At 38.6% G+C, this 26,668-nt stretch overlaps 1 protein-coding gene and 1 long non-coding RNA gene across 2 annotated transcripts; both read left to right on the plus strand.

Annotated features, from left to right (window-relative positions):
• The first annotated feature begins 9,145 nt into the window (after nt 1-9,145).
• Nucleotides 9,146-9,966, plus strand: LOC129740498 (uncharacterized). Its single transcript, XR_008736266.1, has 3 exons — nt 9,146-9,559; nt 9,622-9,738; nt 9,823-9,966. It is a non-coding gene; the product is annotated as an uncharacterized LOC129740498 (long non-coding RNA).
• Nucleotides 9,967-12,805: 2,839 nt separating this feature from the next.
• LOC129752160 (SAFB-like transcription modulator) lies at nt 12,806-25,258 on the plus strand. The gene is made up of 8 exons (XM_055747952.1): nt 12,806-13,086; nt 20,555-20,803; nt 20,886-21,117; nt 21,535-21,634; nt 21,698-21,729; nt 22,120-23,194; nt 24,149-24,277; nt 24,342-25,258. The coding sequence occupies exons 1-8, from the start codon at nt 12,961-12,963 to the stop codon at nt 24,937-24,939; spliced, it is 2,541 nt and encodes an 846-aa protein (XP_055603927.1). The 5' UTR covers nt 12,806-12,960; the 3' UTR covers nt 24,940-25,258.
• The last annotated feature ends 1,410 nt before the right edge of the window (nt 25,259-26,668 follow it).

Genomic DNA, 26,668 nt, shown 5'->3' on the forward strand with positions numbered 1-26,668 from the left:
CTCAAGCGTGAGTTTTCAAAAGGACGTATGTCGCAAAAGTAAACAAATTGAGTTACTGTTTGCACGGTATAGTAAATTTTATTTTCTTCTGTATGAATTAACTGTTTGTACAAAAAAAAAAATAATATGCCGTTAGCTAAAAAAATATACAAACGACCTATGTCATCTTTTCTCAGTGTTTTCGAAATTCTTCTTTACACCTCTTTTTGGTAAAACGACGCATCTGTCAAAACAAATAATATCGCACACACAGCAGATAGGATCGCAGCAAACCGTCGTATGCGTCAAATCAGATACGTCGGTTTTTTCACATCATTGCAGATGCGTCAGTTTTAAAATAATTATTATTTTAAAACTGACGCATCTGCAATGATGTGAAAAAACCGACGTATCTGATTTGACGCATAATGAAAACAATTTGTCCAAGCGACGAATCATAAAGGGTGTATGTAAATATTAAACTGTCACAACGACGAATCATTATGGCGTATGTGAAAAAAAACTCAACAATACGGTGTAAAATATTTTTTTTAACAAATTCACTAGGAAACAGCAAAAAATCCAGTATGCTCAAACCTATAATTAAAACATTATTGTTTTTCCTACAGCTGCCATGATAAAACTTGATTCTAGATCAAACAGCTTTAAATAGCATTTATTTATATTAACATAATTTTGTCCCTCCTTTTTCTCAGATTTTGTCTGATGTTACATACGTCCTTTTGAAAACTCACGCTTGAACTATTAAGTAAAACACGCTAAGAAAAAAAAAAACAATTTATATTACACGGTCGGAAAAAACTAGCATTTTGAAGGTTCATTTGCACAACAAACACACTGAGATCTTTCTCTACGTGGTCTTGGCTCTCCAAAATTAGCACGGTTTTTCGGTATCAGAGTCGTCATTCGCTATTCAAAGCTTTTTTTTTCTTGGGGGCCGTTCAGATACCACGTGGATAGAAAAATGCAATTTTAGACCCCCTCCTTCCTCTGCTCGGACAAGCGTGGACGTTTGGCATACCCTAAACCCGTCCTCGGATGTCCACGTGGACAGGTTTGAATTTTTTTTTTCTAAATCTCATTTGACAGTTAGAAAACAGTAAAACACTACTTTCTGCTTTTTTGTTATAGAAATGGCTGATTTTGAAAAAAAAGCGAAACAGCATTTCCTGATATGAAATAATTTTAAAATTTTAAATTTCTTAATTATGTTATTTATCACTTGCTTTCAAGTAGCTACTAGATGTTTAAACTTAAACTGGAAAACTTTGCAATTTTAAGATTTTGAATAAAACATCTGAATAAAACTAGATACAATTTATCTTCATCTGAATGAATTAAACTAAATTAAATTAAGACCTTGGTAAAACAATCTGTATTATATATCATGTTATAACATAAATCAGGATCGCAATAAAAATAAATACTTGGCCAAGTCATCAAAACCCTTAATCGCAATATCCTCAGCACTGTTCCGTGGAATTTGAAATCAATGATCAGCCTCAACCAGATATGCAGTACAAATAAGTTATCTGTTAAAATTGAAGATTATTATTTTTTATTGAGGAATCTGAATGCGCAAAAACGAGTGAGGTTCTCAATTAAATTGAGTCAGTGGCATAGCATTTCTCCAAAAATTGGCGAAAGTATGTCAGAGTACATTTTGCAAATGTATTCCAAATTTGAACAAAAGCATATTAGAGTGCACGCTAACTTTTGGCTACCCCTTAAAGGCGTAAAATTGACCCGTTATTGAGAACCTCCACGATCTGTCAAATAACGGGTCATTTTTTCGGGTCAATATTACCCCTTATTTCGAAAAGCTCGAGTCCGCTTCAAAGGGGTAGTTTCAGATGTTGTTACATTCATAACGTTGTTATTTGTCCGGTAGATTGGCAGCGATTAGAAAGATTGTAAGTATTTGATTGAATAAAAATTTATATTGATTCCTTTCTGAAATTATAATGCCGTCATTTTATTATTTCAGCGCTGCGCAGTTCCAGATGATGAAAATAAGCCGTTGTTTGGAGCCGATGTTAGAAGGTCGATTCACGATGGAGGGTAAATCTAAATTTTCAAATGATTTGGAATATTTTAATATTATTTTCATTTAAATAAACTACATGAATCATATGATATTTTGTGATTTTTTTCCCAGCAAACATTTCCCATAAGTAGCTCCTAAAAATTCTCTACAAAAGCCTTTCAAATAAGGGGTAATTTTGATCCGTTACAAGCATTTGGAATAAGGGGTAATTTTCATCCGCTGAAGCGTTATCAGGCTGAGTACCCCTTAAAGGGTAAAGCGACTTTATCCGTAAAAAGGAGTTCTCCCAGTCTTATCGAATAACGGGTCAAAAGTATTCGTTAAGGGGTAGCCAAAAGTTAGCGTGTGCATTTGAACCCCCCGGAACGAGGGGTACAAGTGAAAAATTCAATTATCGAGAAATGTTGACCTTTTCTGTCAGTAGATGGTGTTAAGGTTTGTTAAAAGATTGTCCGTTGGCGTTTATATGAAATATTTTAAGAGCTAGGTATCTTGGAATATATTATTTTTGCCTATAGTCCACACTCGGCAACTTGAACTGCGATTCCGGTTGCTGAGACTTGTTTATGTTTACATCTTGGTTGCTGAAAGTCTCCAATACCTGTCGGGAGACTTGAGACGAGACATCATCAAAGGTAAAAGCAAGTCTCAGCAACCGAAATTGCAGTCCAAGTTGCCTGTGGACTAGGCTTGACCTGGCTTGACAATCGGACCGATTACTGTCAAAAGAAAGCTTGTCAGTTAAAAAACGACCGATTTTTCGGACCATTTCTCTGCTGGTAAAAAGCAGCGTTGAAGACCAGACCTGACAGTTTAAATCGGTCCAGATTTGGTTTGAATTCGGTCAGTTAGATTTTCTAGGCCGAATGGGTCGATTCACGATGACGTATTCTCCCTTTTGTGGTGACAGTTCGCATTGAAAATTTTCGTTTAACAAAACAGTTTGTCCACTCACCTTTATCGCTTGCGTTGTTGTCGGCCTCGATGCACTTATTTTCCGGTTCTTTTTTCTTTTTCCATGGTCTTTCTGGCCAAATTCGAAGAGTTTTTTCGGAACCGTACGGGTTTTCATGCCTCGTGTTTTTTTTTCTCACTTTGTCATTCATATTTTGTCTGAGATGATTCATCGTATCTTTCAGAAATCATGTTTTATCATTCCCAGCAAAGACGCCATAAGCCAAGTCGCAAAAAATCGTAACTATTAATGTAATCAGAAACAAATAATTCAGAAGATTAAGTGTACGGTATTGGATTATGCGGGTTGTCAGTTAAAAAACGACCGATTTTTCGGACCATTTCTCTGCTGGTAAAAAAGCAGCGTTGCAGACCTGACAGTTTAAATCGGTCCAGATTTGGTTTTGTAAGAGTGAAAATATGACATCGTACAATTGAATCGAAAACAAATTATCTGGCACCCATGAACGCTCTCGTCCGTCACTCGTTTTGTAAAGCTAGACAGGATCAAACGCAAAATACAATTCCTCTTCTAAGTAAAAAACGCGTTCAAATTTTCAGAAGTGGGATCAGTATCCGTGCGCGACGCAGTCATCCATACGGGAATAACGTCGGGGACGGAAACGGCAACGAAATCTTAACCTGTTTAGCAACGAAAACGGAAACGAGCATCGAAAACGAATCCGACAAAACGGGCTGTTCGAGAATTGCGCAGTTGGAAGCCATCTTTGATTATCGACGTGAAAAATTTATGAGCCGGATCAAACGACGACGGCTTGCGGTGGACGAAAGGGAAGAGGAAGAAAATCTGCAACGGTTGAACAGAGTGACGCCTAACATGAACCGTGAGTTCCAGTCTGCAATGCGGCCACTTCATCCCGAAGAGATAAAAGCTCTCATCGCTGAGTTCAGTGGTGAGTGTTCGGTCGGGCCATGGCTGCGAAAAATTCAACATTATCAGCGGCTTTATTGTTGGAGTGACAGTGCTACGTTGTTGTATGCTGCAACACGGTTAACCGGTTCGGCGAAATTGTGGTACAGTTCGGTGGAAGAGCAGATCGATTCATTTCAAGAATTTAGAGTACGAATTCTTGCAATTTTTCCGAACTTTTGTGATGATGTGGATGTTCATCGAGAACTAATGGAAGTGATTAAATTTAATCAAGAAAGTTACGAAAACTATGTTTTTCGCGTGCAAAATATTGCCAGAAAAGGCGAAATTTCACAAACATCGGTTATTAAGTACATTCTCAGTGGATTGTCTCGCGATAAATTATATGAGCAAGTGGTTTCGGGTCAGTATGAAACAGTTTTCGATCTACTTAAACGGCTCAAGTGGTGCGAATCAAACTTTAAATTGAAGAAAGCAACTTTCGCGCCAGGAAGTTCGGGAGGTGTTTCGAGATCGAATACGGGAAAAGTCTTGCCACCGCCGGCTAGAGTGGCATCTGCAATCGTTTGCTTTAACTGCAACGCACCAGGACATAGGTCGATTGATTGTCCTCATCCACAGCGCCGTGAACGTTGCACTGTGTGCATGAAAGTTGGTCATACTGCAAGCGTGTGCAACAATCCTGGAGTTCCGAAGGCCAAGCCAATGGTTGCGATGGTGAATACGGTAGAGCCCACGATGCCGGAAGGGGGAGCAGAATCCGGTCAATTGGAAATCGAAACCGACGAAGATGGGATGCTGGACTGCGAAGCTGTTCTGGGTCGTCGACTGAGGAACCTGAAACTGTTGGTCGATTCTGGAAGCGCGGTGAGTCTTATTAAGCGATCTGAAATTTCTCAGCTAGTTAGTTTGGAAAGACAATCTGATGTTACTAGAAAAGTGAACTACACGGCTGCTATTCGACTCAGGGAGGACAAGTTTTTTAATGTTTCTCCCCAACGACTGAGCAAGGTTGAGCGTGATGCCGTGGACAAAATAGTGTCGGAATGGTTAGCTGGTGGTATAATTAGTGAATGTGATTATCCTTATTCAAGCCGTATCGTTTTGGTGAAGAAGAAAAACGGGAACTATAGGATGTGTGTGAATTTTAAAACGTTAAATCGCCTAGTTGAACGTGACCGTTTCCCCCTACCAGTAATTGAAGATCAAATCGCAAAGCTAGAGGGTATGAGGTACTTCTCCTCCATGGACATGAAAAACGGCTTCTTCCACGTTCAATTGGAGGAACAGTCTCGAAAGTACACATCTTTCGTAACAGAAAGTGGACAATACATGTTTAATAAACTTCCGTTTGGGTACACTAATTCTCCGTCTATATTTTGCCGGTATGTTGCCAAGGTGTTAAATGAATTTGTGAAGTCTGGTGAGATAATTGTTTTTATGGATGATATCCTAGTTTGTTCAAAAACAATTGAAGAACACGTACAACTTCTTGGACGTATATTTACAGTGTTGAAGGACAATATGATTGAGCTCAACTTAGAAAAATGTCGCTTTTTAGTTAGTACCGTTGAGTTTCTTGGATATAATGTTCAATTTAATCAAGTGACTCCCTGCGATCGCCATGTCGATGCTGTCCGTGAATTACCGATACCGTTAAATTTTAAGTCGCTCCAACGTTTCCTGGGATTGATGAGCTATTTTAGGAAATTCATTCCGAAGTTTTCAACACTTGCCCGTCCGCTGTATGATTTACTTAAGAAAGATGCAGTGTATGAACTAGGTCCGCAACATTTTAACGCCATTGAGTCATTGAAAAACTGTTTGATCTCGCGGCCAGTTCTTAGCATTTATTGTCCAACAGCAGAAACGCAAGTACATACTGATGCGTCGTCACACGGGTTTGGTGGCATACTTATGCAAAAGCAACATGATGGGAAATTCCATCCGGTAATGTTTTACAGCCGAAGAGCTGATTCCGCTGAAAGTAAACTCCATTCATTTGAGCTAGAAACATTGGCTATAGTGTATTCTTTGAAACGTTTCAGGCATTACCTTATTGGCCTGAAATTCGAGATAGTAACAGACTGTAAATCCCTTCAACAAACGCTTGACAAAAGAGATGTTAATTCCAAAATCGCAAGATGGGCTATGTTCTTGGAAGAGTTTAATTATGCAATTGTTCATAGATCCGGTGATAAAATGCAACATGTGGATGCACTTTCTAGAATGTATGTTTATGCCGTAGAACAGAACAACTGCTCAGATTCGTTCCATGATATGCTCTATGTCGCGCAAATAAGAGATTCCAAAATATCCCGAGTCAAGGCATCCGTGGGTAAAGAAAGTAATTCCGGCTTTGAAGTCCGTGACAATTTGGTTTATAAGAAAGAGGGTCCTCGTCTTCTGTTTTACGTCCCTGAAAATATGGAAGAATCAGTCATTTATCGTTACCATGACTCGATGGGACATTTTGGTAGGGAAAAGGTTATCCAGCTGATTAAAAGATCTTTCTGGTTTCCGAATATGACTCAAAAGGTTATTGAGCATGCTAAAAAATGTGTTGCTTGTATCATGTACAACCCAAAATCAAGAAAACTTGACGGGGAACTCCACCTCGTCGAAAAAGGAAACCTTCCGTTTTATGTCATACACGCAGATCACTTGGGACCGTTGGAGTGTACTCGCGGTAAAAACAAGTATATATTAGCCGTGATTGATGGATTCACTAAATTTGTAAAATTATATGCAACAAAAACGACAAACAGCAAAGAGGTGATGAAACACTTAAAGTCATATTTCATAAACTACAGTACTCCGAAAATCCTAGTCACAGATCGCGGTAGCTGTTTCACTTCCCAATCGTTCGACGAATTCTCTAAAACTCACGGTTTTAAACACCATTTAACAGCGACAGCTTGTCCACAGGCCAATGGGCAAATTGAGCGCTACAATCGAACGTTAGTGCCATTGCTAGGAAAGCTTGTTGAACAAAACGGAAATGCCTGGGATACAGCATTAATTGATGCCGAATTTCTTCTAAATAATACGTTCAATAAAGGAATTGGTACGGTTCCATCTAAATTGCTGTTCGGTATTGAGCAGCGTCGACAGATTGGTTACGACTGTGCGCAATACTTTCAAGAGCTTCAAGAATCGGAAAACCGAGAGAGCTTAGAAAGTATCCGGGCCAAAGCGGCGGTAATAACTAGTAAAATGCAAAAGTATAACAAGCAAAGACATGACGAAAAGTGCGCAAAAACTAAATACAGTGTGGGTGATTTGGTTGTCCTAAGGCGAGTCTCCACAGTGGGCGAAAACAATAAGTTGAAACCGAAATATAGAGGGCCATATGTTGTTCGAAAGGTTCTTGACAAAAATAGATATGTGGTAGCGGACATTGATGGTTATCAAGTCGCAGGCAAGCGTTTTGAGGGGGTATTTGATCCGCAAAATATGAAACTATACAAGCATCAAGAGTCAGAGAAAATCCAGAAGTCTTGGGTTCAGATTTGCCAAGTGAATAATTTGTAAAAGATTTTTTGTTTTTATTTCCAGAATGAATAACCCGTAGGCATAACATCATTGTCGTTAAATATATATTCAGATCGCTATTATAAAAATTGTAACGAGCGTAGGGATTAGGACGACGAGGCGTTCAGCAGGACGGCCGAGCTGTAAGAGTGAAAATATGACATCGTACAATTGAATCGAAAACAAATTATCTGGCACCCATGAACGCTCTCGTCCGTCACTCGTTTTGTAAAGCTAGACAGGATCAAACGCAAAATACAATTCCTCTTCTAAGTAAAAAACGCGTTCAGTTTGAATTCAGTCAGTTAGTTTTTCTTGGCCGAATTGACGTGACGCGCCATCTAGTTCAAGGTTCAAGGGCTCTCAATGAGTTTGTTTACAAACAACATTATTTGCTCAGCTTTTCTGTGGTTTGTTGAAAAAAAAACTCCATGAGTTCCGCAGTTGCATATTGCCTAAATAGCCAAAATGGCTGAATCGGGAATTTTATATTCGGTAACACCTTCTATATACACACCCCGGTCTAGTTTCGCAACGTTCCACCGCGGTGGTTTAAATTATATTGTCGCTGAATCAGAGGTGCCAGGTCGTATTGTCAAAAATCAGGACACTGCAAAGAAAAAATCAGGATTTTTCAGGACACCACCAAATTGGTGAAAACAAAATGCAGTTCTGCTTAGATTGCATAATTAAAGGTGAAATGTAGGTGCTGAAGACGCCTCGAATTATGCAACTGAAGCGAGAATAACCTTGGCTGGCCTGCAGTTAATATAGAAAAAAACTCATTTAAATATCATTTGAACCAAAGAATCTCATTGGTTTAACAGGTTAAACTATTTTAATTTTAATTTAACAATAAATTTAGTTATGATTTGGAATTTTTTTAAAAATCAGGACAAATCAGGACATTTTAAGGGCCATTTTTCAAAAATCAGGACAATTCAAGCATTTTTGAAAAATCAGGACGGTCTCTCGAAAATCAGGACAAATCCTGATAAATCAGGACACCTGACACCCCTGCGCTGAATCCCCAAACCGCACGCTCATTTTTAATTAACCATTTATGGTTCAATAATAACCATTTTATGGTTTTTGCGTCAAAACTGGCAATATGGTTATTTTTTAACGATTTTTCAAAGAACCATTTTAACCATTTTTCCAGCTCCCATGCATTATCAGAAAAATGGTTAAAAATCCGATCACAAATCAAAAGAATTTCATCGTGTCCGCCATTTTGCTAAAGCGGCATTTGAAGCAAATGAAAAAAATTTGTTTTCTTTATCAAAATAACTATAAATTTCCACAGTAACTCGCAAAACTAACGTTATTGGATTCCACCCCTATTCACTGGACCGTGTAGGAGACACTAGGAGACATCAAGAAAAGTGAGGATCTGCAAAACGGTAAGAATTATATTAAAGAACTATTCCTCCGATTGAGGAAGACAAATTTTTGCAGATTCCGGAAAAACTAGAATGATGATAAAACAGCCGAACCTTTGCCCCAAATCAATTCCAGTTATGAGTCTACCTATATTTTGTGGCAAATCATCGAGAAAGTGGCCCAACCCCCTTTGGTTTCCCGGCTGCAGTGTACGGTTAAAAATCAGGTCCGGAACAGGAAAAGAAATGCTGACTCGATAGCAAGCAGCGATCAACCATGGGATAAGCTTTTATCAATGGACTCAGTAAGTTTAGCATAAAATCATTAATTTGAATTTAATTGATAAATTTGTTTCCAGAGGTTCCATTTGAGCCTTCCACATGAGCTCATTGAGATTTCGCTCATGCCGGAACCGAACAGCAGAATGTCATTCGATATTATTGGCAGAAGCTCATGGATTTTAAAGTCACTCACCCCATAAGCTAATCAAGTGAAAGGGGTTTGGAAGTGGATGGAACACAGCACCAGGTGTTATTGAAGTGCTTATCTGCTGCAGAAGTTTTTTTTTTGCTTCAGTAGTGATGCAGTGTTGGGCTTATCGACTTGAAGTAGACCTGCCAAACCGCGATAGAACTGTTAAAAATCGCATTTCGACCTCAAATCGATCCTCGTGAACAAATTCAGATGCCAATCAACCGAAGTCATCCGAAACTAAAAGCCCATGCACCGAATCATCTGCTTACCGTACCGTAAGTAATTTACCTAATCATTTTCAAGTGTTGATTTATAAAATAAATAAATGTAATTTTAGGAACTCGATATGCAATTGAGGTTAACATAGAGGTGGTACGCTTCGACACATTCGGGGAAACCAAAGGAATTTCCAGAATTAGACAAATTCTTGCTAAGGAGCAACACACAAGAACTGGTAAAAAATGTTCGCTGTAATTGTTTTTAATTATTTTTTAAAACCATGAATTCTGTTTTATAATGTCAAAATTCACCGTTACAGAATGTCCTCAAAAGCATTGTAAATGAAACCACTTCCGTTAGATTCGTTTTCCTTTTCCTAGCGGTCGTGGGGGAAATTTATATCTGCAACAGGATGTTGTGATTCCTGATAAATCGAGTCCAGTCGAGTGATTTTCCTGCCCACACTTAGGAGGTGCTCGTGTGCTAATTTTTACTATGAAAGAAGGCGGCTCAATCCCAACAAAAGAAACAATATATGCGCGAGATGAATAAGGTTACCGGTATCCGCATCAGGAAATATATAATATCTGTTTTACCAGTTTTACTGCGAAAAACACTACCGTATGGAGCACTATGGTAATTGCTTCCCTATAGATACGGCATCTATCGATGTAAATAAAAAAAACGAGCATACACAAATAAATAAGCTGCTTTAAAACCCGCATCATTTTTCTTTTTCCATTTGAAATCATCACAATTCTAGTATTTTAAAGAAAAAAAAATTACCTGTTTCCCTTCCATTCTGCGATATGGTTCAAAATTAACCGTTTTTCAACTTCTTCGCAATAATTTCTTGCGGTTAAAAAGTAACCATATTTCCACTTCTCAAGAGAAGTCAAAAAATGACTTCTATGGAAAAAACCAAAAAATCACTTAACGCGGAAAGGTGTGAAAATGGTTACTTTTTAACGATAATTGGTTAAAAAATTTCTAGCGTGCGGAGTTATCGTCAATGAGCGCTGGCGACATTTACTGGCGACACTCACTGGCGACAAGTTATTATCAGGACGTGTACAACTTCGGGTGTGTTCTTATACCAAAGATTTTTTATTTTAAAGGAAAGTGCCGCAAAAACAAAAGATTTTTTCTTTTGGTTTTGGTATAAATAAAAAATCCTTTGGTTCAAATGCATTTTCCTCTGTTTCAAAGATTTTTTCTTTTGAAAAATCTTAGCATTTATTCATTGAACCATTTTCCATTTATTCCAATTGGAAGATTTTTACCCTGTTGTTTCGAAGTTCCTATTAGGAGTTTGAATAATAAAAAGATACAATTTTAGTTCTTAAATTCTTTTTTATTCACAAACACATAAAACACTGGTTCACTATAACCGAGTAGGGTCCTTGATATCGTTGACAAAATTTCGCATTCTCCGTGGGCCGGTCAATAAACTTCCGAAAGCCACTCCAGCTGCTGGCTGGTCCGACTGGTGATTGCCGTTGAAGATTGGGCCGAAAAAATACGACCGCGGGATTTGGGGAGGTGTTACTTTGCGCAGCTTTCTCCATGTTCGAGAGACTTGGAAATCTATCCGTCGGCCGTGGTCCTGTAACTATACAAGCGTTTTAGAAAATCTTGAATTCACTTAAATATTCAGTATTTATTAACTTACACTTACCATTTTGCATCCTGAATCCTCCTTATTTATAGCTTACTCCGATTCACTGGTTTGATTTTTAAAACGAGCGGCCGAACTTTATTCGATTTTTCGGTTTTCTGTTCTTCTTGCAAGTCAATGCAAAATATCTTCTAAGTTTGAAGTTTTTGTTTCAAAAAATTATTCTTTTCAGTTCAAAACATTTTTCTTCGGTTGAAAGAAAATTTACTTTGTTTCTAAAGAAATATGCAATTGAACAAATTTCTTTTGAATCAAAGAATTTGTTTGAAATCAAAGTCCAAAGTTATTCAATTCAAAAAATTTATTCTTTCTTTCAAAAATTATTCTTTTCAATCAAAACTATAATTCATTGATTCAAAGAAAACAGGAGCTGGATTCAAAAAAATGAATGTTTTGAATCAAAGTCAGATTTAATTCGTTCCAAAATTCAAGTTTACTCTGCGTGAATACACGGAATCGTCCATCTTGTGACAGGCAATCGTAATCATAGGCATGGTAGGCGAACAATTCGCAAAAAGCGCTCCGTCTCCACCCCCCACCAATGAGAAACTTTTGATACTCCTTTCCTACTGTTGCTCAATATGCAACCACCCGTAGCTGTATAGGCACGCTGGTTATTACTTTACAAAAGCGTTGCCAGTAATGATATTTCACAACGTCGCTAGTTGGCAAGGTTGCCGATCACCAGCGCGAAAACTTCGGATTTCAACTTCAATGACAATATGATTGCTATGATTGAAACCACGCGTGGAATTGCAGTTAAAATCCGAAGTTTTCACGCTGGTTATTGGCAACCTTGCCAACCAACGACGATGAAAAAAACACCTCGGCAATCGGCAACCCTTTCTTTTGTTTGATTCCGATACTGGGAAGATTTTTTTTTCTCTCTTTATATTGGCTCGGACCTATGGATACTTGGAAGATGTTTGATAGATGTATGGTCAACAAGAAATGTCATCCTCATGCTTCAGTGATGTCGCCGTCGCCGATGTTGACGAAAACTCCGGTTTGGGGATTCAGCGACAATATGTCTGTACTATGAAGTCGAAACCAAAGTTATTAGATCACACGGTTCTCTGACTTTGTCAGTAAGTAGGCGAGGAGAGCGCGGTGAGGTTCATTGAGTTTGTTTGTAAACATCGGTAAATTTGTTCGAGCTGAGAACATTGTTGGTAAACAAACTCCACGAACTCCGAAGAAGCCAAATCAAAATGGCTGAATCGGGACTTTAAAATATCATTACACCTCCTACATATACACACCTTGGTCGAAACGGCCCGAAACAAGTAGAAATGGATTGACAGTTGATCACCTGTCCCTTTCCAATTGATTTCGACCGATTTCTACTAGATCGAAACGAATCCTGCTGCCGAGCTGGATCGGTTTCGACTAGTTTCAACTTGCTCCATTGAACAACGACCTGACTAGTGTCGACCAAAACATTGGTTCGTTGAAGATCTATACCAGTTGACAGAAACCATAGTTTTTACCAACGGTTGAACGAAGCTAATATATATCGGTGTAAACCTGTTTCTACCTTCGATTGAACTAAGCTATCATTGAACAGACTTGATATGAGTGACTGCATAACGCCGCGAACAGAACTCAGTTGTTGTCTCACTGTCATTTGCTATCCAACACTCGGACGTGGTGGTCGTAATTCCGTGTGATTGTTCGTCCGCAAAGTTCACCTCAGCAGAAAATTACTTTCAGTATTCAATCGGACCGAACGTTTTCGCAGTTAATTTAAAGTTGGTTGCATTTAGCTGGCTAGAAAAAATGTCGGAAATAATAGAAAAACGTAAATTAAGTGAACTGCGAGTAGTGGATCTGAAAGTAGAACTAGAAAAACGAGGCAAAGACGGAAATGGAGTAAAAAACGTGTTGGTCGAACGGCTTACTCAGGTACGTGAAAAGGAAGACATCTTGCCTTAAAATTTTCGGATGTTTCCGCCATATTGGATTTATTAACTTGGGTGAAGATGTTTTTTTTTTATTCATATTTCACGTTTGAAACGATTCCTTCTAAAGTGAATATTTGAATGCCAAAGCCTTGTTTTTTCTGTATAAACTTTCGCTCTAATCAGGAATTGAGGTGTTGTCATTTTTTTTTTCTTTGCTGTTGGGCTAGGGCCAATGAGCCCATATCGCCTAGGTTTCATTATTAAATTTTACGGTCAAGGTTACTTTTATAAATTTCGTTTACCGTTTACTCATGGGAACAGGAAGCATTGGCTACATTCCGTAAATTTCTCACTAAACAAGGAAAGCATGTTACGAATCAAAAATATCTGACCCAATTTATTTAGAAAAAAAAACTGCGATCATGTTATAAAATACCTTGTTTAGAGAATGATGACACATTTCGTTCAGGGAATCCATCACCCTTAAAAATATTTTCTAAAAGCAATTTGCAAACGCTCGTATTGGCAATTAGTACGCCAGGTAAATTTGTAATTTATTTTAAAGGGGAGAAATCGCTGTGTATGTTTTTGGAAATTTCTTCTATATCTTGCTTTTTTTGAACACCTCAGCAACTTTCTTTTATGGTCTATCATTTCAAATCTTATAACACTCATCGATAAAGCCGCGCAACAAATTTGTAATTTATTGTTTATAAACTTCAACGCAGTCTGTTAGTTTAGTCAGGTTAAGGAAAGCGCTTCTTATAGAGAATTCGTTTTCAAGTGGTGGTGCACCGGTGCACTACCGGTAGTGCACTTTTTATCGTTTTCATGCTCGTTTTCACGATAAGTAGTGCACTGGTAGTGCACCATAAAGTGGACGGTGGAACACTCTGAAAATATTTGGTGTTGCTTGCGCTCTCACCAATACTATCATGAATTTTGAAAACACGTGCTTCCCGATGTAAACAAATATCAGCTGGTTGGTTTATTTCTATACCGCAAAAATTGCGTTCGAGATGTTTTTTTCTCTTTTTATCCCGAAGAACGGAAACTTGTTCCGGATTCAATACCAGTGTCGTTTCCAACAGAGGCAGAGAATTTCACCTGGATGGCACGTTCCAAAGCAAACAACGCTCCCAAGAAGAAATGTGTCCAGAAGGCTTGCTGCAATCGGTTCCAGGCGATGCCGAAAAAGAGCAGCAAATCAGAGTGCAAAAAGGCCAACCCAAAGATCTGGTGGAATCGCCCAAACCGAAAAGTATTTTTGTTCGGGAGGGTTCTATAAGTTGGTCTTCACAGCAAGAAGCGTTCAGCTGCATCGAAGCTACTCTACTAGCAGCAAGCTTCGAGCTGTGCCTTAGAGTGACGATGCTCGGTTGCGCCAATTCCCGGATTCCCACCCGTTGCCCTCCAAAAACGGTAGTTCGATACTACACCCGCACCCAAGATTTTTTTTTTGTAATCTTAAATGGAAATAGGTACTCGAACGAAGGATTTGCGAGAAATAAACGTTCAAAATACCGGAACCTTCAAGCTGGGGTAACTGCAGTCTAGCAGCAGCAAACATAGACCGCCCAGAATCAGCCGGTATTGCAGTTCATCAGAGCCAGAGGCGAATCTACTAAGCAAAATAAATCTGAAATCTTAACAATTCAACATAATACATAAATTCATGCTAAAATTTTCATATTGTTTAAAAGACAATGATCAACTAAAGTAAATTTCATTTCAATTTTCGAAGTAAAACGAAAACAAAATACCAGCTGTAATGGATTTTTGACAGCTTGATGTTTTTTGTTGACACTGCCGATTTCACGCACACCTACAAAGGAGAGTGCAAAACTCGATTCATGCTCGTTTTCAGCGTGGATGGTGCAAAACTTTCGGGTGGTGAAAACGAATACGGTATTAATAATATCCCACTTACGGCGTGTTCGTAAATTGATTTTTTCTATCGAAGTAATTTTTTTTATCGATGCTGGCGTTCGTAAATTCCAAACAAACGTATGCAAAAGCATATGGAAAGTGATTTGACATCTACCAAACAAATCAATCGACTGATGCATCACCCAAAAAAATCAATTTACGAACGCGCCGTTAGAGTGTTAATAATAAAAAAAACATAAATCAACTAAACTCGGTTCACTAGACTAGATTGCGCCGTAGATTCTCTTGGATGTCGTGTATGCTGTGGTATAATTAAGCATTTGGCTCGATAATTTCTTTCACGTTGTAAATGGTTGAAGAGATATGTTGGCAGGTATTCCTTGTATCCTTGTCACATAAAACAACATAATATGACTATGATAGTAGTCCAGGAGATCACAACCAAGGATACGTTTTCTGGCGACCTCTGTAGTTTCCCTCCGTCTTAGGCTGATGTCAAGCTGAGGCGCCAAGCAGCGCAACACGTTCACACGACATACCTGCTCTCATATGATCTCCATGAAAAAAGCGCAGACCAAAAAAATATCTTAATCGGCGAGAAAATTTTCATTAATTCTTAGTTCCCGCAAAAACAGAGAATTTTGTCGGTTGAAATTTCAGCATTTTCGCCATCCGAATCATGATCTGATTAGTTTTTAATTGCTCCCAAAAGAAAGGAGAGGGGGGGTAGTTAGCTCAGTCAGCTAGCCGGTCAGATTTTCTATCAGACGATGAGAGGTTCGATTCCTCACCCCCCTAACAAAAAGTTAGCCTTAAGTTAAGTTAACTTAAGGCTTAACAGAATAAATTGCCCCTATTCGCATATGAGTCCCATGTGTAAAAACTGCAAACCGAGAAAAACGCTTGTAAAGTTCGAAACTTGTTTTCATAAAAACAATCGTATAAATCATTTGTTGGCCAAACCTATCAAAAGTTCGGATAGAAAACACTTCAAAGAATACTTCTGTTTGCTTCTGTGCTAATACTAACTAATAAATACGGAGAAATTTCAATAAAACACTCATGTGACTCATATGCGAATATTCTTAACCCTCGAACAGAGATTATTCGCAAATGAGTCTCTGGTGCTAAAGTTATCGGCAAGTGGCAAGTACTTTTTTTTAACATATTTTTTCATTTGTTTACCATTCCTTTTTATGACAGAAGAAAGTTATCGAAAGATCTTGATTCCAAACTGATTTCAATCAAGGTTTATTCGCCAAGTGGGATGTGTTTTCCAAAACTTTGTTTTCATTCGTGTGAAGTTGCTGCGAATTTATCATACATCATCATCATTTAATTCAATGTGTGTTACGGATACGTAGATAACACCGACCAAAAGTCTGCTGGATTCAAGACAAAGAACAAGATTTCTTCCGGGAACATCTTCCTAGGTTATAAACGAAAACAGTGGTATTGATATTGTTGTGCATACAGAAAAAAGTATTGAAAAAAGTTTGTTATTTTGTTACCGAAACAACACTTCAAGTGCCACCCACCCGATCACACATTAGATCGTCAAGATTACCCACGAAGGAACCATCCTGACCGAAGACTGATCTATTAGCGTTATTCATAGGTAGATTTTTGTAGAAAAAATAATTTTGGTTACCAGTTACTTATTAATGTTTTTTGTGACTAAGAACCAAATTTCTTCGGAATCATTTCGCTACTATACGTTCAATTTTATGTTAATTAATGTTTTAAGCATTAAATTATCGATTTACTTCATTTTCTATCTATCCTTTCCTTCAATTGTAAGCTCTGGCGCTGAATTTTGGTCATGGGACTCATACGCGAATATTTTTCACATGGGACACATCAGGGGTCATATTTTTTTTCGAAATTTTGGGAACAAACTTTTAACAAAAACTTGTTTTATAGGTAAATTGGAGAACAAAGAAGCGTTTTCCATCGATAATTCAAAAACGATGAAAATGCACCTGGGACTCATATGCGAATAGGGGCAGTAAAGGTCTTCGGACAAAACCACAAGAATATGAATGTCTCCGGACGAAAAACAAGAAATTGTAAACTCGTATGAGTAAAAACAGAATAAGATGAAGGCTTCGGCCAAGAAAAGACAATTGAGGCGCTTAGGATCAGAAGGGTGCAAGTGCCGAAAATGATGATTTCGAGAAAACAGGCCTCAAAGTTTTTTTTCCTAAATCAAAATTATCGAATCGCTTTTTCTACTCAATTTTCGATGGAGTGTGTCTCAAGAGGTTTAAAATGAATGACTCTAAAGGAAAAACCAAAGTTTTTGCGATATTTATGTTCAAACGGCGAACTACTTTTTTTGATATTTTTCACTTGCATCCTTCTGATCCCAAGAATGACATTTGCACCCTTCTGACTCCAAACAATATGGTCGCATCTTTTTGGAACCTGTATGTAACGAGTATTTTCGGTATTACACAAGCTGTTTTGTTTTTGTTCACACATTTGATTTTCTGTGTTTTTTCGGGGTACAAATTTCCATGCAACTTATAATGAACGAGGTTTGCAAGTTCCACTATCTTAATTCCCAAAATTTGTTGAAATCATCCTATATCTCTTCTTCCTTAATGGATACACAAGAATACCTGCATATGTGTTCATCCATGATTTCGTTGGCATTTTCGGGGTCTTGATGAATGGCCAGTTGATTCTCCAGAAGTGGACTCATTCTCGTTAGCAACTGCAGCAGCAGCAACTTCTGATTCTCCAAAAGAACTGTGGACGTTTAATTTTTCTTTTTTTATGGTCCAATTATACTAGGCCCCTTTCCAAAAATGTTATGGAAACATTCCTCAAAAGACTTAATGTTATTTTTTTGTAAAAAAAACCTTCCGACAACGACTCATCTGAACTTTTCTTAGATTTTTCAAAAAATTGTTTTTACGTGCGTTTCGTGTCTGCCTTTTATCCTTATAAGCATTAGCTAAATTTGCCATAAAAAAACAAACCTTTTATAATTTTTCGTATACATGACAATGAGATTTTTCATGTTTATTAACCTGCCGACGAAGTTTCATCTGAATCTATTTTCATCACTTCTCTATCTGGAGACTTTGGATTATCCTGGTCAGAACAAGTAGAAAATCCTAAAAAGTCGATTCCATGTTTGTTTTTTCACTACTTGTTTTCAGCCTATAAGATTGAATAGTGCACTTGCACCCTTCTGACACCAAACGAAACAGGATTTTCATAACCACGTTATTTTTAAAACAGCTTAAAAATATCGAAATAATTTTTTTTCGACCTGTGTCTTCTACAGAATGTTAATCTCTACTTTAAATGACAAAAATTGTAAACTCCACGGAGTAATCAGAAGAAGATAGGGCACATAGCCAATGGACTACAAATAATAGCTACCGATAAAGTAGACACGAATTCTAAAAATAGATTGATCAACAAACAATATCTGAATACAATACAATTGTAATATAGAACACATACAGAGCCAAGTTGGACCATAGTGGTCTTAGACATAAGTCGTGTAATATATGCGCAAACAAATAAAAAAAAAAGAAAGGAGACGATTCCAAGCATTACCAGATGTAGAGAAGTGATAATTTGTAGTGAAGTTTGAAAGCGCCATGGCGCGCCAGCATGACATACCAATGCGTTACATTGCTTTCTTATTGAAACCTAAAACGCAAAGCGATGCTTGTCGCCTCATCATGGCATCAGCCTAATAGAGAATTTGTTTTCGTGTGGTGGTGCACCGGGGCACTACCGGTAGTGCACTTTTTGCTGTTTTCATGCTCGTTTTCAGGATGAGTAGTCCACTGGTAGTGCACCATAAAGTGGACGGTGGAACACTCTGAAAATATTCGGTGTTGCTTGCGCTCTCACCAATACTATCATGAATTTTGACAGTACGTGCTTCCCGATGTAAACAAATATCAGCTGGTTGGTTTATTTCTATACCGCAAAAATTGCGTTCGAGCTGTTTTTTTTCTCTTTATTATCCCGAAGAACGGAAACTTGTTCCGGATTCAATACCAGTGCCGTTTCCAACAGAGGCGGAGAATTTCACCTGGATGGCACGTTCCAAAGCAAACAACGCTCCCAAGAAGAAATGTTCCCAGAAAGCTTGCTGCAATCGGTTCCAGGCGATGACGAAAAAGAGCAGCAAATCCGAGTGCAAAAAGGCCAACCCAAAGATCTGGTGGAATCGCCCAAACCGAAAAGTTTTCTTGTTCGGGAGGGTCGTATAAGTTGGTCTCCACAGCAAGAATCGTTCAGCTGCATCGAAGCTACTCTGCTTCGAGCTGTGCCTTAGGGTGACGATGCTCGGTTGCGCCAAGTCCCGGATTCCCACCCGTTGCCCTTCAAAAACGTTAGTTCGAGACTACACTCGTATGGGAGCTTGAATTTCGTTCGTTTCGGTCTGTTAGCAAAATTTTCTCCCCCGACTTCCGCGATCTGAGTTCGCCAATTTGACTTCCAAGAATTTTTCTTTTGTAATCTGGAAACGGAAATAGGTACTCGAACGAAGATGAGATTTGCGAGGAATAAACGTTCAAAATACCGGAACCTTCAAGCTGGGGTAACTGCAGTCTAGCAGCAGCAAACATAGACCGCCCAGAATCAGCCGGTATTGCAGTTATCATCAGAGCCAGAGGCGAATCTACCAAGCAAAATAAATCTGAAATCTTCACAATTCAACATAATACATAAATTCATGTTAAAATTTTCATATTATGTATTTACTAGACAATGATCAACTAAAGTAAATTTGTTTCAATTTTCGAAATCAAACGAAAACAAATACCAGCTGTAATGGATTTTTGACAGCTTGATGTTTTCTGTTGACACTGCCGATTTCACGTACACCAACAAAGGTGAGTGCAAAACTCGATTCATGCTCGTTTTCAGCTTGGAAGGTGCAACACTTTCGGGTGGTGAAAACAAATACGGTATAAGACGGAGGGAAACTACAGAGGTCGCCAGAAAACGTATCCTTGGTTGTGAACTCCTGGACTACTTTCATACTATTTAAACAATACTGTGCACTTTTTTTTTATTTTACTGCAGAATATTAAATTGTAATCTATCTAATAACTGTAAAAGAGATACAATTTCGACAATAACGGATGTCTTCAACGACTTTTTGTTAATTTTCCATTTTTAACTACACGACTACACGTCGAGTTGATGTGCATCTTTTTCAATTGCAAATGTCTCGTTAACTAGCTGGCTCTTGACAACAAACTCTACATTGGAACAATCCTTATACATAGGAAAAACAAGTTAGGAGAAGAAAAAAGAGATGTTTTACAAAATTCTAAAATTTGACTCCAAACCTTCCCTGGAGTAAGGGGAACAGCTTACACAGATGTTTACACATTTTCCTATTTTCTTTTCGTCATCCAATGAAATTGAGCTATATTTGGCATTAAGATGATAAAATGGTAAAGATGATGGAAAAAGGATCTTGTTGGGAGGCTATGGGATAGTTCAATTGAATTCATGAAAATAATAAATTCTGCACAAATAGTAAAGGTTTGGCTATCAATGTGTCTAAATATAATTCCATCGATTATCTATAGGCTCTGAAAGAGGAAAACCAGGACCCGGATTCGTTCGAGTTTGAAATCTGTTCTGGTGGAAAAACTCCAGCCAAAAAAGGCAAACCCACCGCTGCGAGCAGCAAGGCAGAAGGAGGCAGTGAAGCGACAGACAGTGAAGACGCAAATAATCAATCAAGTGGAGAACTCAACATGGACGAAATGGTGATCCAGGATGAGTGCAACGAGGAAGAAGCCAGTGAAACTAAACCGGCAACCGCAGCTGAGACGGTATATTGATTGCTCGTTCGCTTATACATATGAATATTCATAAGTTTTGACCCATTTCTATTTTCTGACTGTTCTCCGATAGGTTCAGCAAAAGTCAGAACCTAAAAAAGATGAAGCCAAAGAGAAATCTAATGAAGGCGGCGCGTCCCAAGAACTCGTTTCTGATAAAGATAAACCTCAGGCATCATCCGATAAAACTGACAAGAAGGAGGAAACCAAGGAAACTGATCACGACGATTCGCTGAACTTAACCATCGGAGAGGAAGATGAAAAACTTCTCCACGATGATAGCACGGTCGAAAGTGAGAAAAAGGGTAAGATACCAAACGGTCTTCTTTTCGGGGAATAATTGATATCATTTAAAAATCAGCAGTAAAAATTAGTGTGACGTATTGCTAGTCATTATTAGACCCCATAGGGTTTATGGTGTTTAAAATATGTTAATAGATTTTTTTTTCACAAACGCGTTGATCATAACAGGATTTTTTAATGATGGGATATAAATTGAATTGATAATAAAAAAGATCGTCCCTCGAGAAAAAAATATTGAAAAAGATCAATAAAATGCGCTCGAAAATCTAAATGATGATGAATTCACAATTTTGTGGAAAAGCCTTTGGTTTTTATGATTTCCAAAATGTTTGGTTCATTCTGATGGTACCTATAACAGAAAGAACATTTAATCTTCCTTAATGGTTGGGTAATTAAATAAAAGTTTTTTTTTGTTGCAGTTAATGAATCCGAAAAAACCGTCACTTCCGAAGAAAAGAAGTTTGACCAGGATGATTCTCCAAATGAGAAAGAAAAGTCCGCAAATGGTGATGATTCAGGGTAAACAAATTGTAAACTTGAACTTAAGTTATCAACTAGGTAACCAAAAATCTTCTATTCCAGTGAAAATTTGGCTGCCTCGAAAGGTGATAAAGGTAATTCTTGAATGACTATTTAATTTCGTGTTCAATTTGTTTAGGATAAGTTTATTTATGTCAGAAGTGATCCCAAGTATTTAGTTTCTTTTTGTTAAAAATCGTGAAAATAATTTTGAGTCCGGTAGAAAAAGTGTTTTAGGTAATTTCTCTTCTTAGATCCAAAAGAACGCGATTTTGTGTATTTTTCATGTGGAAGAAGGAGATACGATAAACCGGTTGGTGCGCAGACGAACGTGAGACTCCAGCTAAACTAGTAGATTCCGAAAAGAGCAGTTGCGACGTCACCCTAAAATCATCACTACTCCTTTGCCTTCTGTTCCTTTCAATAATATATTATGTTTGTCTATATTTCTCGTTCGTTTGGATGCGGAATTCGTACATTTGCAGAGAGCACCGTCAAAACGTCATCCAGCTCTGCAAAGTCAACTTCCGGTACCGGAGATTCCAAGCCATCCAAGTCTTCACCATCGACATCAAGTGGCGAAAACAAATCTACGGTGTCCCGGAACCTGTGGGTTTCAGGGTTGTCTTCGCTGACCCGAGCCACCGATCTGAAGATGATTTTCTCGAAGTACGGTAAAGTGATTGGAGCAAAAGTGGTGACCAACACCCGGACACCGGGTACCCGTTGCTATGGTTATGTGACGATGGCATCAGCCAAAGACGCCACGGAATGTATCACTCATCTGCATCGAACGGAATTGCACGGACGGATGATTTCGGTTGAACGAGCTAAGTCTGATCTGGGTCCTGCAAAACCGGCACCAGCTGGCGGTGATAAAACAGATAAAACAGCAAATAACAAATCAGATAAGACAACCGAACTGAAGGACGAGAAAGAAAAAGAGTCGAAACCTAGCGGCGACAAGAAAGAAGAAGGCGGCAGATCTCGCAATGAAAGAGGCAGATCACATCATCGAGGCCGATCGCCTGTTCGGGGTCGTTCACAAGCAAAAGCCAGATCTCGTTCACGGGCTCCAGATGATAAATCCAAGAAATCGGAGGACAGGAAAGATGACACTAGTACCACTACTGCTGAGAAGAATGGAAACACTGTTGACCAGGATGCATCAAAGAATCGGGATCATCGTAACCGAGGCGATCGCGTTCGTGACAACCGGAATCGGGATCATCGTGACAATCGGAATCGTGACCAGCGGATCGATCGTGATCGGGAGCGTGAGGTGCTGTCATTGCAGAAAATCAGAGAAGAACGTGAAAGGCAGAGACTTCGCGAGAAGGAACGTCAGTTACGCGAGGAGGACCGCCGGCGTAGAGAAATCAGGGCCCGTCAGCGCGAGGAAGAGGACATGCTCCGTCGGGAACGAGAGAAGCTAGCTTTGGAACGAGCCCGCATCGAGAAGGAAAAAGCGGAATTACTACGAATTGAACGTGAACGTCAAAAGCTGGAACGGGAGAAAATTGAACTGGAACGTCTGGAGCTTAAGCGTCAGCAAAGGAAGTACGGTTGCACTTTATCTCTCACTAAGATTTAATACATTTTCTTTCTTTATTTTTCTTCGGCATTCATCCTGAAAAAAGAGCAACTCATGCAAATGACAGTGCATGGCATACCATCGTCTGCCTTAGCACTAGTAGAAATGTTTGATGATAAGTTCACTAGTTCTCTAAAATGGATGCTTTGTAGAGAATACAGCGACAAAATATTTCTTGCTTCAGCCAAAGGTACAACCTTCCATCGGGATTGCGTTAATAGCTGAGGCTCGGACAGCTGTCGGTTAGGTACTGTTACTGGTGACCAGGACGTGATGGCCTTCTGTGGAAAACCGCTAAGCAAGCCGTTTGCAATCGATCATCGGGGCTTGGTCATTCTTCTATCGGGTTCCTGTGTCTATCAACCTTCAGAAAAGCAGCATATTATTCGAACATGCAGAAAACAGTGTTCACCTAGAAGGTGCAACATAGAATCGTGTCAGAAAACACTGCTGTGGCGAGATTTTCTAACGGTCAAAGGAATAATCTACTTGAAAGACGATCATCACCTCTGGAGATTCTGGAAAGCGCCGAGACGGGCTGCTGCAACTAGTGTGTTGTTTGGATGAAGCTGGAAATATTTTGTCGATTCTGTATAACTAGCTGGGCGTGTTTCCTCGATAAACGATGCTACTAAACCGATATATGCAAATTAGTGCACATCATGTGTAGCCTTTATTCGAGTTAAACTTTACACTACTGCTGCTAAAACGTTGGCCATGTTTTGTTCAATTTCTGAATAAAGTCATGACCAACAAATTCGATTCTAAGGTTAACTATTCCGTCAATTAATAGAAACATAAGAACGAAAAATGCTAAATTACAGGTGTTAGGAAGTTTCTAAGCTGTGTGTATTTCGCTAATATATTTTTCTGTCTTTTTTCAATTTCTTTATTCTTTGATCATTGTTTTGGACGGATAGAATTGAAGAGGCGAAACGGAACCTAAAACGTCCAGCCACGGATCCTTTTGACGATGATCGCAAACGATCAACTGGAACTGATCGGCGAAATTTCGAAGCACCACCACCGCCAGCTATCTCATCAACTAGGTAATAGTCTAGGAATAATAAAATTTAAAGAAATTCATTAATATGATAATGTTTAACTTTTTAGTCGAAATTCGTATTCATCCATTGATAAAAAACGAATCGATGATTATCCACCCAAACGAGATGACTACAAATCACGTAACGATGATTATCGTCGAGGGGGAGGTGACAGCTTCAAACGTAACGGCGGCGTAATGGACGACTACAAACGAGATATCGATAGGGCTATCCCTTCTTCTCTAGACAGTCGTTACGGAGACAGTCGCTCGGGTGGAAACGGTGTCCAGGATTACCGCGGCAATGATGATCGCGACCGAAATGGAGGCAGCATGTCGAAGTCCCGCTATCTTGACCCAATCGATAGCAGATATCCGGACAGCCGCGGAGGCAATACGAGTGGAAGTGGAGGTCCATGGAGTACGGGACCACCGCAAATGAGTATGACATCCAGCTTGTCGAGCAGTGATGCTTGGCGACTGGACAGTGGTCCAGATCGATACGATCGTACATACAATGAACGGAAGGCACCACAAATGAACGCAGGCCCTTTCATTGATCCTTCCCGACAGAATCAGTATATGGGAGGCAGTAGTAACGGAAGTAGACCCCAGGATAGGTATGGGGCACCCGTTTCCGGAAGGTTTGACAATGGACGTTACTAATTAAGGTATTTATATAAAATATCGATGGTACAATTATACACCGCTTAGTAGTGTATGTTTGCTTCGCACCATTTGCGGGAATGATTACTAAAAGAAAAACGCATAAAGGTACACAAAAATCAATGAAAGAAAAAAATTAAAAAAAATCCTCAAATTATTCCCACTACAACATTTTACAGTAAGACACGTTTTTCAGTCATGTGTGGCGATAGGAGTGAGCTGATCCTAACTCAGTATGATTCATGCATTCTGTAGTCATTCTGAATAGTGATAAGATAATGAGAAAACTGTATTGAAATAAAAATATTCAGACCTTTAATTTCTATTGTTAAGACTATTTATCCGAACCCGATCCTATATGATGCCGCATAGCTCAACAAAAGGGGAAACCAGCAGACGTTTAGACTAGGGATACCATATCCTTCAACGCCAAAAAGAGTACGTTTACATAATATTTCAAAACGTTTTGGAAAAACTGGAGAAAACCATGAAATTTAAGACCATTGAAATAGTGACAATTAGTTGCTAGTTTTGTGACTTACCTGGCAATAATGATTTTTCAAAAAATACTTTCGTTTTCTTGCAGATTTTTAGTGCAAATTCAAAGGGTGGTTGGATTATTCGAAGAGATAGAGATCAGAACATCGCAAATATGAGAAAATGTTGCATTTCAACATGAGTTCAGATTGCTGTTGTGTTCTTTACCAACTGTTTTTGCGCTAATTGCATATTTAAAGGCACTGATGGCCTGCACAGTTTATTTCGACGCCTGGGAGAAGCTTTTCTTAAAAGCGGTTTTCAAACATTCGAAGTTGTTGTATTTAAATTATAGAACAGTACTGCTGATGAAACAGCAAACTTGTTGTGAACGAAAATTTTAGATTTTAATCGATGTGTGATGCTTTCCTGGAAAACTCAACAAAATAGGGAAACCTGAAGTACCGTGCAAGTGTTGCATTTCTTTGTACATATAGGAACACAAACTTAAGAACTGGAAAAAAAGTATTCGATTTTCTGATAAAATGTCTTTGAACAAAAAAAGAGTACATTCGGCAAGATTTAACAAAAAGAAGAGTACGCTCATTTCTCGATCGAAAAAGAGTACATGTACTCTTAAAAGAGTACGTATGGTAACCCTAGTTTAGACGTGAGAGTTTAAGGTTTTTTTCAGTAAAAATGTTAGTCAGACTTTTTTTTGTTTTGTACGGGATTTTCATCCTCTGGGATGATTCATCCCTAGAAAAATGTTAGTCAGATCTCGTTCGTTCTTGGTTATATCCGGTTATATAACATGGTCAAAATAAGTTAGACACCTCATAAATACGTTTTTTCGTTCTGAAATGTTGATAGAACACAACATCAAAAACAAAACAAAAATTACAAAGTACTCTAAAATGATGAAAATTTCATCAAATTAAAAAACAAACACAAACAAAAGACTAAAAATTACAAAAATAATGAAGAATAACAAAAATAGGTCTTCACTGTAAAGGCACACACTCAGCAGTTCGAGAATGTCCCGTGTATAAAAAACGTGCAAAAGAATCGAAAATTAATCTCCTACGAAGATCAAGTAATAGCTATGCCGAAATTGTGCGATAATCTCTACCTGATCACTCGAGTCCCAATTAATTTGCTGTACTGACCGACGACGAAGAAACCGTCCAAACTGACAATCAGCGTATCTCACAGTTGCAAACAGAGCGAAACCATCGTTTGTTCCTAATTC

This window comes from Uranotaenia lowii, chromosome 1 (genome assembly GCF_029784155.1).
Source record: "Uranotaenia lowii strain MFRU-FL chromosome 1, ASM2978415v1, whole genome shotgun sequence".
NCBI lineage: Eukaryota > Metazoa > Arthropoda > Insecta > Diptera > Culicidae > Uranotaenia > Uranotaenia lowii.